This window comes from Colletes gigas, unplaced genomic scaffold (genome assembly GCF_013123115.1).
Source record: "Colletes gigas isolate AHSC1104 unplaced genomic scaffold, ASM1312311v1 Colletes_gigas_Sc00049, whole genome shotgun sequence".
Taxonomy (NCBI): Eukaryota; Metazoa; Arthropoda; class Insecta; order Hymenoptera; family Colletidae; genus Colletes; species Colletes gigas.
Window position 1 is genome coordinate 311,587 of NW_025106678.1, and position 13,837 is coordinate 325,423.

Below are 13,837 nucleotides of genomic sequence, written 5' to 3' on the forward strand. Positions count from 1 at the left end.
TCTTCGTTCCACGAAGTTCTAGGGGCGGTACTCTGTAACATTGTGTGGGTCTGTTCCCATGTGACCTTACTCTGTGACTGCCACAGCCCACAAGACCCCTACATGGTTGAGCGAAAGTTTCCAACCACAATATGTCTTTGTCCAAAAAATTTCCGTCGACATTTCGAACATTGTATTTCTTAGCACAGTCTCTATAAAAACAATGAAATTTTTTAAATTACCAATTTCCAATTTTATTTTCTATTTAAATAATACGTATCAATATTATATTCTTTGCCATTTGAATTTGGTAAATGTTTTATTTTTCAAATTTGGTGTGTGAATTAAAGTCACATCTCGGTTGATGTACTCCCAAAACAATTACAGACTGAAGCTATAAATTTCATGATAGAAATAATCGTGTATTTAATAATATTCTTTATTCCAATACTCTAAATACTCAATTTACATATTACATATCTTTTGTATCATATATCATATATCTTTTGCCATTTGAATTTGGTAAATATTTTATTTTTCAAATTTGGTTTGTGAATCAGTCACATCTTGTTGCTTTAACACTCCCAAAACAATTAAAGACTGAAACTATAAATTTCATGATAGAAATAATTATATACTTAATAACATTCTTTATTCTAACACTCTCAATATTCAATTTACTTATCACGATGAACTTTTGAAGTTTGAATTTGAACTTTTTGAAGTATTTAGTGATAAACTCGGTTGAATAAATAATCGTTTTGTGATTAGAACTGCTGTGCATTTGTGTAATGGAGGATCGTATAACGAAGAGTTCTAGCCTTAAAATAAATTTTTCTTTCATGCTATCTACCGAAGAGAATCTTCATCTTCGTTGCAGGAAGTGTGTAAAGACCGTACCCCGAGATATTTAGGGACCCGTTACGACATCGAGTTTTTTTTTTTTGTAGATGTGTACGTGCGTGTAACACAATGTTGCTTTAGCCGCTTGCTACATTGTAAGGAAAGGGCATTCGTTAGACCCAACCATAATTTTCTACATTTCTGAAGTCTGTTCCCATGGAGGCGATATTTCTTTAAACGACCGTTACGTTACGAAATATCGCTGTTATGTTTTCAACCTTTTTCTTTTCCGTTAGCCCATTAAGTGACGAAGTTTGAATTACTGCCTTTTCGAAATTCGTGCCCATTTACGTTATTTAAGCATTTTTATTTAACAGGAAAAATAATCCTTTCGTGAAATATTTAATTATTAGATACTTCAAATTTCTTCATGGAAACTTTCTTCACGGCAAATATTGTTTTGTATATTTTTTTTTTTTAGTGATGAATTGTAATAAAATAAGATATATAGGTAGTTTCGTTAAAAAAAACTTGGGGTACATATTTTTGTAATTCATAATTATTATAGACAAGGTTAAAGCAATATTACAGGATTTTATTTAACAGGAAAAATAACCCTTTCGTGAAATATTTAATTATTACTTACTTAAAATTTCTTCGCGACAAATATTGTTTCTTACATTTTTACTTTTTTTTTAGTGTTGAATCGAAATAAAATAACCCGGGAAAAATTTTAATGAGAGATTATAGAGACTAAAATAAGACGAAATTCAAGAATATCAATTTGTTGATGGAGGCTTCGTTAAAAAATTATTAACGTTTAAAGTTCCGCCAGTATTGAATTTTTTTCTCGAAAATGCGCAAGATTTCGGGGTTATGTCTATTCACCAAAAATGATTGCAATTGACCCCCGCAACTGAAAATAATTTTTTCCAAAATGATCTGAAATTTTTTTCCCCGTCGAAAAACTTCACATCTTCACGAATTTTTTTCTCGAAAGTGGGTAGGATTTCGTGGGTATGTGTATTCACCAAAAATTATTATAATTGACTCCCGCAACCGGAAATAATTTTTCCAAAACGATTTAAAATTTTTTCCCCCCTTCGAAAAACTTCACATCTTCACGAATTTTTTTCTCGAAAGTGGGTAGGATTTCGGGGGTATGTGTATTCACCAAAAATTATTATAATTGACTCCCGCAACCGGAAATAATTTTTCCAAAACGATTTGAAATTTTTTCCCCCCGTCGAAAAATTTCACACCTTCTCCAATTTTTTTCTCGAAAGTGGATAGGATTTCGAAGATATATGTATTCACCAAAAATGATTGTAATTGACCCCCGAAACCAAAAATAATTTTTCCAGAACGATTTGAACCCCCCCACTGAACTCTAAAATCCCCCCATTAAAATTTTTCCCAGGGTTGGCCGAACACCCTGTATATTTGTATGAAACTTTTTTCTGAACTAGAGCTCATGTTTACCTACAAAAAAGTATCAGACAACTTTTCTACAGCGCGTCAAACAAAATTACTAAAAATGAAAAACGAATTTTTAAGAAAAATCGACAGTAATTTTTATACTTTATAACTTTCTTAATTTATTATCTTACGCGATAAGAGTTGTTCGTTGCAATAAAGGTGTTCAAAATTCGTGGGTGTGATCGAGTCGAAAGAATGGCGTCGGTCCCGTAACGAAGTAAGACGAAGATAACATCAGATATTCGTCCATGTGTGCCTCGACCAGTATGGGCCACCTTTCCCGCCAGAAATTCTGGCGCCAACGTTTCGTTCGGATTCGTTAACTGGAATCCGTTCGGTTGCTAGGGACCGGACATTCGAGCGACACATAGCCGTAAATTAAACGAGGCTCGAAAGCGCGCGATTTTTCAGCGCGCGTCGGCCACGGGGAAAAGGATCGTTCGTTCCGATGATTTTTCGATCCGGCCTCGCATATTCGATCGTTGAAATTTTCTCACGCATTTTCTGCCGCGCTAATTACCAATGCACGACAGATGCTCGATAACTCGCCTCGACAACGTTGTTCGTTGTTCGTGACGCTATGTCGAATTGTGAATACGTACGATAAGTATACGTACGCTTATCTTGTATAGGTTATTCACCCATAAATCGTCCTTTGCGTACTTTATACACTCCTAGCTCTACACAGTGATTTTTTTAACACGCAAGCAACAGAATTCTGAACAATCCTGGAACGTAAGCGTGTTAAGATTAGATGATAAATAACTCTCGTCACAGAAATTTATTCGATCGAGTTATTCATCATATTTTTTACTTATTCGATGTTTTTTGCTTACAAACGTTCTACATTAAAAATGTAAATATTCGTTAAATTTTGTTTTGTCTTTTCTCACTAATGTTGCGAAAAATTGAAAATTTGAAATAGATGATAAATAAGTCTCGTCACAGAAATTTATTCGATCAAGTTATTCATCAGAAATTTATTCTACGATTAAAACAGTAATTTCAAAACTAGTTTACCTTTTACTTATTCCATGTCTTTACGTAGGTATAAATTTCGTTTATCTTTGCTTACGAGCGTTCTACATTAAAACTGTGAATATTCGTTAAATTTTGTTCGCCTTTTCTGACGAATGTTGTGCATTGAAAATATGAAATAGATGATAAATAAGTCTCGCCATAGAAATTTAGTTATTCATCATAAATTTATTCTACGATTTAAACAGTATTTCCAAAATTAGTTTACCTTTTACTTATTTCTATTTCACGTAGGTATAAATTTCGTTCATCTTTGCTTACGAGCGTTCTACATTAAAACTGTGAATATTCGTTAAATTTTGTTCGCCTTTTCTGACGAATGTTGTGCATCGAAAATTTGAAATTCCGTCGGTTGCATCGCGACACTTGTGGAAATGTATGCAGGCAGGTGAATCCTCGTGTAATCCTCGGTGTTAGTGTACAGCTCAACGCTCCTTTCACCTCGCGTTACTGCAATAAGTCATCCCCACGCGAACAGGTGCATCTTGTCGTGGCTAATCCGATTAATTATCGCGCCGCGGAAAAGGGGCCGGAAAACCGACAGTTTTCGGTTTGCTCGCTAATTGCCTCACATTTTTGGCGATTAAGCAAATAGAAAGCCAACCACCTACACTATCTAGAGGTAGATACACACGAACCCGAGATAAAGGAAATGCGGAGACGGGTTAATGGGCACTCTTCACACTTGCTGGAGCTAACAGTCTTTTTTGCTTTCGTAGTAAAAGCGTTAATGGATGATTAACGATACCGGGCAGACATAAAAGTGCACAGTTGCGCAACGTTGCACCATTTAGTTATATTCTATACTTTTATTGGGATTTATATTGCAATTAAATTCGTTTGCATTTTATAATATGCATATTTCTTTATAATTTCTGCAGTTTTTATGTAAATATTTAACTTTGAGGACCTCGACAAAATTTATAAATCTGAAGAGAATTTTGATACAGAAACTCGGTGCAATTGTAGAGTGTAATTTTTCTTTTTTTATAGGATTTTGTAATTTTGTATAGGATGTGTTTGTTATGTAGAATTCTGTAATAATAGTGTTACAGTAAAGCTAGTGTGAAAATACGATCGCAGCGCCATCTTACTCTTGAGCAGTCGGTAAAAAACGAACCTACTCTTCCAGCTGCTGATTTTATATATTCTCGTACCAGTCGAGAAAAAGTTCGTCTTTGCACGAACGAGTTATACGAGTAGACCTTGCACACTATGGACTTTCGTGGTCCAATCTGACTGCCATATCGACATGAAATTTATTTACGCAGTAGAGCTCGTGGATACCTACAAAAAAGTATTAAACAACTTTTCTGTACAGCGTCAAACCATATTATTATAAATGAAAAACAAATTTTTAAGAAAAATCGACAAGGGGGTGTGCCTAAATTTCTCCGGCGAAAAAAAAATTCGAATCGTTCTAAAAAAATTATTTCTAGGTTCTGGGGTCAAATGCAACCATTTTTGGTCAATACAGATACCCTCGAAATCCTACGCACTTTCGAGAAAAAAATTCAGTAAGGTGGACCAATTTTTCGGTGAAATTTAAAAATTTCGAATCGTTCTGAAAAAATTATTTCTGGGTTCTGGGGGCAAATACAACCATTTTTGGTCAATACAGATACCCTCGAAATCCTACGCACTTTCGAGAAAAAAATTCAGGAAGATGGACAAATTTTTCGGCGAAATTTAAAAATTTCAAATCATTGTGAAAAAATTATTTTTATTTGCAGGGGTCGATTACAATCATTTTTGGTGAATACACACATTTCCGAAATCCCACGCAATTTCGAGAAAAAAAATTCATTACCAAAGGTATAATGTGTGGCTAGAAATGTTTAGTTGATTCAGTGCTCCAATACAGAATTCCAGAGTGATCGAGAGTCCATTATGACTGAAACAAATAGGTGTAATAGTTAATAAATAACGGATGTGATAATATAACCGAGAGATTAATTGTTTCTGTTTCAATTCTTCTGTTCCAGGCTAGTCGTACACTCGCACCCTGGGAACATTTGTTGTCCTGTCCGAACTGTTCTTTCCCATGTCACGTGGACGGCGAGAAGAACGTGGGAACGTGTTCGAGACAAGGTTGCTTGATGGAATTTTGCACCTCGTGTTCCTCGAGGCCGCACACCGGTCCTTGCAAAACACCCCTGTTAGCCACGCCGACCAAGAGGAACAAACGCCTAATCGTTGGCTCGAGACAGAGCAAACGGAACCTCAGGAGATTATAAAAGCATTTTCATCGGGAAACGTCCATCGTCGAACAGATTTTTACCAGAAGAAGGTTTTCCTTCGACCGTAGCCACGTATCTTAAGGAACGTTAACGTACAGTCCTTCCAGCTGGGTGGACAGAAGTTCCGGTTCGTAACTGAGACGAGCCATCCTCCAAAGAATCGTAAAATGAAAGTACCAGATGGATCGCTAAGTACCAACGTCAGACATCGATTTCTCCATAACTATAACACGAGTCAGTAGTTAAACACAAAGTATTTAACATCGTTCGACTTGCCAAACTTCTCTTCTTCTCTTTCATACTGAAAGCAAAACGGTTATCTCTGTAACCGAACACATTTCACTTAGCTCCGTCGGTAACTTCAATTCTACAATTCGTCGGTAAGGCAGACGTTCAAAGGAACGCCCTGTCACGAGTAATTGGCAATTCGAATCTGTTTTATCGACTCAATTCGGTGAGGACTGCGATGCAAATGGGGTCTTCTTAGAGTATAGCAAAAAATTCGAGTTTCGGCCGCTCCCTCGTCGAAGCTGGTTTATTCGACGTCGCGTTAGCGCCGAGTTTATGGCGTTTCGGGAAACCGTTTGTCCGCCAGTTTGCTTAATTTCTCGTTCGTAAATTTGCACGATGCAAAACAAACGATTCTTCCAATAGTTGTAAATTTGTTATATTGCAATCGTCAGGGCTTTTAAGCGCACCTTAAATTTCGTAATCGAGCCGGTGCAACCGAGTTTCGACGTTCTCCCCGGAGCCCGAACGGCGGGAGACAAGAGGGAGATGGCCGAAGATCGCCGATTAACAGCACGGACAAGAAACGAAGAGAGAAAGAGAGAATATGAGAAACCATAAAGGCCGACTCGTAAAACCTTTAAGGAGTATGGGCCCGACACTTCGCGTCGACCACTTTTTACTTGCTCGAAGCCATCGTGCATCGCGGACTAATGAAGCTAGCACGGGAAAGACGGTTACTATACCGGGTGTGTCCAGCACTGAAAATGATTCGACAGCCCCCTTTAACGCGTCTCTACCCTTTTTCCTGAAAGAAAGATTTTAAGCAAAAACTACCCTGCTGCATGCGTGGGTCAATTGAACATTGATCTAAAAAAATTTGACGTGGATAAAAAATTCTGTTTAATTCTTGCACGACAGAAACTGAATTTTTTTTAATTTTAGTAATTTTTAAAAAAATTTTCTCGAAACTCAAAAGTCAAGAACATTGTGGAGAGACTGTGATGAATACGATACTCGAAACGATTGCAGAGAATTTAATTTAATTTGTTTTTAATTTTTCTTATGCTGTTTTGAAGATTTCAAGATCACCCTGAGTCTTTTAACCTATTAGCCCGCGAATTGGTTCCGCGACTGCCATGAACGTCGTGGCATTGGATTCTGCACGTCGTTCCAGCACACGCGTTAAAAATTAATTTCAGTAATCCTTTATAATCCCGTGACTTTGAAGGATCGTACCCATTATCTACATCTTTGTAACCTGATTTAAGTATGAATTTGGGGTCTCGAAGTAACGGTACGAGCTATAAACAATTTGCAACGTCCATTTTACTGTTTTTTTTGTTTATAATATAGTGAATATTATGCAAATTTATTTAAAAACAGAGGGAAATATTAAAGGTGCAAAATGAAGCTGAAAATTGATAAGAAAATAAAAATAGTAAAAGAAATAGATTTTATCAAATTAATAATGGAAAGTTTGGAAGGAGTTAAATAACAAGCGTTCCAGATGATATTTGAACAAGTTCACCGATGTTAAATAATAATAATTCTGGAATAGTTAAATAGTTGAAAATGTTGGCGTGAAATGTGATCTCGTAATATGGTATTTAATTATGTACTCGACTTCGGTATTCCGAGATATCACGGTCACCGTGTAGACACTTGGTAAGTAAATAATAGAAGCATGACCATCATTGTAGCAATAGACAGAAGGTGTCTTACGACGATAGCCTCCTGTATACTACATTCGAATGAATTGTCTAGACGTTGAGATATGAAAGGTCGGGTATGTCTATCGGTTGAATTTGTTTAAATGTCGTTCGACGAACGCATTGTTTAACCTTTTATAACCCCAAGCGACACCGAGGTCGTGCACCCATGTATTTTCAAAATCTGATTACCTGTGGCGTTAAAACATCAGTGTAACTATTTTTTTACGAGATAGTTTAATGGGGTTTTAAAAATTACTTTCTGATATCAAACTTGAACAGTATCACATTTTATAAATTTTAGCAGAAGCATCGATATGGACAGCAATTTTTTTTTGTTATAAGACAATTTAATACTAATTACAAATTTTCATAGCTAGTTGAGAACAATTCAAAAGAGTTTTTCAATTTATCAATTCACATTCCATCATCGAATTTTAACAATATTCTATTTTATAAATTTTTTCAGCAGCTAAAGACAGTTTGGATTATTAAGGATTACTATGGTTGAATTTTTTCACTATTATTCACAATTTCTACTATCAAATTTTGAACAGTATCACATTTTATAAATTTTATCAGAAGCATCGATATGGACAGCAATTTTTTTTATATAAGATAGTTTAATACTAGTTACAAGTTTTCATAGCTAATTGAAAACAATTCAAAGAGTTTTTCAATTTATCAATTCACATTCCACCATCGAATTTTAACAATATTCTATTTTATAAATTTTTTCAGCAGCTAAGGACAGTTTGGATTATAAAGGATTAACATGATTGAATTTTTCTCACTATTATTCCAGAATTTTTATCATGTAACGAAACATAATTCACGCTTAAAAGAGACTGCTGAAAGTTGCGTTGAAATTTTGAAATCCAAAACAAAAAAAAAGTGATCTACCTTATACGAAGGATGTCATATAATTAGTAGTGCTACAAAAAATGATTTTGCATATAAAAGTAAATAGAAAACGTGAACAATTTTTTCCCCCATGGAGCTTCGTTCTCTATAAAATCGATTCTGAAGATTCGTTGTACCATTCCACTCATAATCGATGGATCTTAATTTTACTGATCTCTCTGGTCTCCTCTATCACGTTCACACCAAACATAATATTAAATTAATTGCATAAAAATAATATTTCTGGTCATAAAACTATTTCCAAATGCTACAAATTTAGTTTACAAATTATTGCATCAAAATTTTAATTTCGTGCTTCAAACAGAGACAAGTACAATTTTTCTCGACGAATAAAAACTTGTTAAATTTAATCTTTACGTTATTCAAGTAAGTTTTTATTCGTTCAACTCGAAAACTCCATTTTGTAACAATAATTTAAATTTTCTATTCAACAACGCATAAAAGTAGTTTACATTTTATTTACATAAAAACATTTAAGATCAATTTTCTCAGAAACGAGGACTCGAGTACACTAATTTCCTCCCACGTTCTCGATCCATTTTTAATATAGCCTTTTTCTATATAGTCGTACTATTTATTGGGGGACACCCTGTATAGAAACGAAACCGCTGCAACCCTTCTTACCAAGCTGACCTCCTTTATCGCGCAAAGATCGTCTCGTGCAACGATAACTGTCCAACAAAATGCTCTTCACGGCGACGCGATTCATCGAGCATTTACTTTTTCTCGACGAAACATGCCAGTTAGTCGGTTCCCTCGTTCCTCTACCTCGGTGGCCGTTTCGTTCGCTGAATTAATTTTCGTCCTCTCGTTTTTAATTCCGTGCCAACAATGGCGACCAAAACCTTTCGATTTCTTTGCGAATCCAAACTTTAAAATCGCTTTTAACTCTCTGGTAATCGTGCAGTCGTTTCACCATTTTCAAATTCCCGCGTTATTATTTTAAAAGATGGCCGCGCGAACAACTGCCGAAGAAACGGGGAGACCCAGTTCGCGCGATTTAATCGCCGTCTTACCTCATTGTTCGCAGAATCGCAGACACACGATGCGTTCTCTTTTTCTCTCTGTTTCTGTCCACGGGAGAATGACGCTATATCCTCCGTCGAAAGGGAACAAAGAAAATGTTTTGCCTCGCGCCAACGTATTGCTCCTAGTCTCATAAAATACGAGATCGAAAAAGAGGATTGCCATGGCTCGTAAGGGGGGCAGGTCTAAAAGTATTATCGAAGTATGTATAGTCGTACGGAATAATAAGGTGAAAAAGAAGCGTGTAATGCGAGGGCAGAAAACTTTTCAGAGACGGTAAATAGCCGGGTGGCGATGACAAAAACTTTCTAGCGAGAAGAAAACTATTCCGAACAGCTTTTTCAGCGAGTTGCAAGCTCGTAACCGATTCTTGAAAATTCATTTCACATCATAGCCGAACGATTCAACCCCGGTGGTACCAGAAAAAGTCAATCTAGAGCCCTTTTAACTACAGTCCCCTGGGGGTAATTATAAAAAATAAGCAAACCAGCGGAAAAACAACTTTCAATCATTTTCTTGTGCTGGCAAATAGGGGTTGAAGTGATGATTACGAATAAAACGTTTCTGTGTTGGTTCTAAAATGATTCTAAAGCGTTCTTGTGTCAATTTTGTATCGTTTTTGCATTTTGCCCTAAATTAAAAATATATCAATTTCTTCAAAATGTTGCCTTGGGTATTTTCAATTCATATTAGTGCTTTGTTACTGTGTTTTATGTATTAGTAAATAAATCATATATATCTTTACACTTGTACAGTAAGTACAAATGGATAAAGCGATGGAATTTATCCAAATTATTTGATAATTGATATAGAACATAGAATCGTTTCAGAACTGATAGATTAGAAATCGATGTAATGTTCTGTAGAACCGTGATTACTATATCACTTATATCACTTCGGTTTTTAAGGGAGTATTTCCATTTGGGTACGTCGATTTTATATTGAAAAGAATTTCACGATATTCTTTCGAACAGATATCGAAGTTTGGAGAACTGATGTGTTAAAGTTAAAATTGCCTTTCCCTTACAATATCGACAAATTAAATAGTTTTTAAAACATTCTCATGACTGTAGTTAAGGGTTGACACAAGCATCGACTACTGTCAACCCTAATCCTACCAGTATATGGTTTTAAATTTGCAGGGTCTGTAACTTAATTTATATAACAACAAAGAAACTTCTTTCCCCTATAATATCGACAAATTAAACATTTTTTAAACACTGTCCAACAGTAACACCAATTTCAAAGCCTCATCTTTGTGCACAAAATTCTCATGACGGTAGTTAAGGGTTGACACAAGCATCGACTACTGTTAACCCTAATCCTACCAGTATATGGTATTAAATTTGCAGGGTCTGTAACTTAATTTGTTGATAATAAACTCGACAGAAAAAATCACTTAGAAATTAGTGAAAAAAGAATTTACAGTTACAAATAGATCAGGAACAGATCATTATTTACCTAAAATGGTTGTAAATTATTACTTAAATTTCGTTTCAACGTCTGGTGAAGAATCAAGTTAAAATATAATTGCAGAAAATATGTTCCAACCAAAACAAATCTGTTTCATAATTCAATAATACATAAACTTATCTATAAATTTCTTTGCAGATACTATAGCTTCTTACCTTCTGGTGAAAAATCAAGTTAAAATATAATTGCAGAAAATATGTTCCAACCAAAACAAATCTGTTTCATAATTCAATAATACATAAACTTATCTATAAATTTCTTTGCAGATACTATAGCTTCTTACCTTCTGACCTAAAGTCGTATCCTGGTAGGATTGGAGTTAAAAAACCCCCCAAAAAAGTATTAACTGCAGTATTAATCCGCGACCCCTGAATATACTTTCCCGTTTCGTCAGGTTCTCGTCGCGATATCGATTTTGCATAATTCCGATCGTGGACTATGGACGTTCGTTCCCTGAAAGATGTTTTTCCCAACATTGCTCTCGGGTTCTCGAGATTCTTAGCCGGTACAAAATAAAACAAGAAAAAAAAACAAAAAAAAAAGGGAAGAATACACTTCTGTGCCATTGTGTAATTTACGCCATAAGAATTGCCATAACGTATTTCGTTTTAGTGCTCTAGGCGAAGGAAAAGGAAGAGAGCGGCATCGCTGCAGCGCGACAAGATGGCGATGCTTCTCTTTCTTTTCTTTGGTCGCTCTCCTCGTGAGCCATACTTTATTTTTTACATTGTTTTTAGCATCTAGTACGCCACGTCGATTGTACCGCGCACTCGTTTTTTACAGTTTCGGCGAAACGCGAGTTTCTTTTAGTTTCATTTTTTTATTATTATTATTATTATTTCACGTTCAAACGTTATTTTTGTACCGGTGTATGCTGGATCGCAAAAGACTGCATGTAAATAACCAGTGCATAGTAATATATTTGTATTTGCTTGGACTTTCCCGATCAATATTCCCTCTTCGCTCGGTTCTCTTCACTTTTCGGTTTTTTCTTTTCGATCGACGGTTCTTTTTTAAGCAAATATTATTCCTCGTTTTACGCGCGACGTGTTAATCGTTTAGCTCGTTTAATTTTTATTTTTCGATTCTGGTATTTTTAACAAAAATTCAGGAACAAGCTTGAGCGCTTAAAAATAAGGAAAATTAAATAAAATATGTACTTTTCGAGAACCAGCGACGATTAAAACCGAGCAAAATATGTATCATCGGTAAAGGGTCGGATATATTGATCGCGAAATGTCCATTTTGTAAAGGAAGAAGTTTAAAGCTTATTGATGCGTCTCTCTAAGCGAAAATCTAAATATTTTCTATGAAATGTCGTGACAAGTTCTGTGTTCCGTTACTTCTACATGTTTCCACCGTTTTACCGTTTTGTTTAAATAGTGTCTATTTATTGCAACGCATTGTTTAAAATCTGTGCCGTGAAATTGGGAATTGTCGTTTAAACTCTATTTTGCAGTCTACGTGAAAACTCGAGAACTGGTTAAATATATACTTATACTTCAATATGATTATTTATATTCTAATATAAATATATATTTCCAACTGTGCGAAAGTATGATGCTCTGATAAAATTATTAAATATTTCAAGCATCGTCCATCCTAAACGAAGCAATAATTATCAGAAGTTCGTACGCTCGTGTTGTGTCTCGATTTTTCCGCATGCTCCTCGAAAAATCATTATAAATATTTTAATTAAAAATAATCAACAATTGAGTAATACTTTCCACGAAAAAATTCAACAAATTATCGTTTAAAATTTAATAAAGAATAAGTCAGAGAAATGTTTCGCTCGAAGTCGCTTGGAACCAATATGGCGGCGGTCGAGCGAAGTTCCCAACATTTCGCGGCGCAGATTTTCGAACGATGGCTACGTTTTAACGAACAGAAATACTGCGAGCCTATTTATTGTACGTTCTTAGCATAATCAGCATGACAATTACCACAAAATTCGATCACCGTATCAACGAGAAAAATAATTTTAAGCGAATGGGTGCAAACGAGCACGCCGCGACATTTCTGTGATATGGGACAATATCATTCCAGTGTACGTAGTGTTTTAAATAATCGTTAGACGATCATTACGCTCAAAGACTTAATCAAAAGAACGATTACGTTGTAGATATATCGTTAAGTGTATTTTTTATTTAGATCAAACGATAAAAATTCGATTTTAATTGTTACTATAGTATTACGTATCGTCGCCCCGCAAAATGGCGGCAAAATTAACTCGTAAAAGATGTCCAACGAGGGTCGCGTGGATTGTTTCATGGAAGTCGGGGGAAAAAGATATTTTTGCTGGCATGCGAATAAGTCGTGGGCTCGATGGCGGCCCCGCTGGACGATATTTTTTTATTTAGTATTGCGCGACGGTGCCTCGCGCGTAAAATTAAATTAAGGTTAGCTGTTAAGCGATTAACCATCGTCTATCACTTATACCAGAAGAGTAATGTGCCTTATATAAAATAGTATATAGATTTTAGATATCTTGACTTTTTGAAGGATCGATACGGGACGATTAATTTCTTTTTGAAATTCAAAGTTTATACAACTAAATTATATTAAAGATAAAAAATTTGTTTTCTGATCCGTCGTGGTGCGAAATTATAAACAGATAAAAGTCCCGTTTCGATCGTTCTACCGAAAGTAACAAAACATTTGCTTTTTTTTATTTACCAACGTATATTATAACGCACACAAGGATGATACGTAGTGTGTTTCTCTCGTCTGTTCAGAAACGGGTGTATTTTTAGGTCAGTCCTGTCGAATGTTCAATCGTTACCAGGATCCAAACTACTTAAAGTGCCAGCTTTGTAATACGTTCGTTCTTTATTGCCGATAAGATAAAGAAAGACATTATTAATTTTTCGTCTAATACGTCGGGTTCGAGGTAGC

General features: G+C 35.4%; 1 protein-coding gene across 1 annotated transcript in view; it reads left to right on the forward strand.

Annotated features, from left to right (window-relative positions):
* LOC122403333 overlaps positions 1-5,576 on the forward strand; it is a 55,876-nt gene extending 50,300 nt beyond the window's left edge. Inside the window, exon 2 of the mRNA XM_043406813.1 lies at positions 5,325-5,576. Within this exon, the coding sequence (XP_043262748.1) occupies positions 5,325-5,576 (252 nt within the window). The remainder of the gene's footprint in view (positions 1-5,324) is intronic.
* The last annotated feature ends 8,261 nt before the right edge of the window (positions 5,577-13,837 follow it).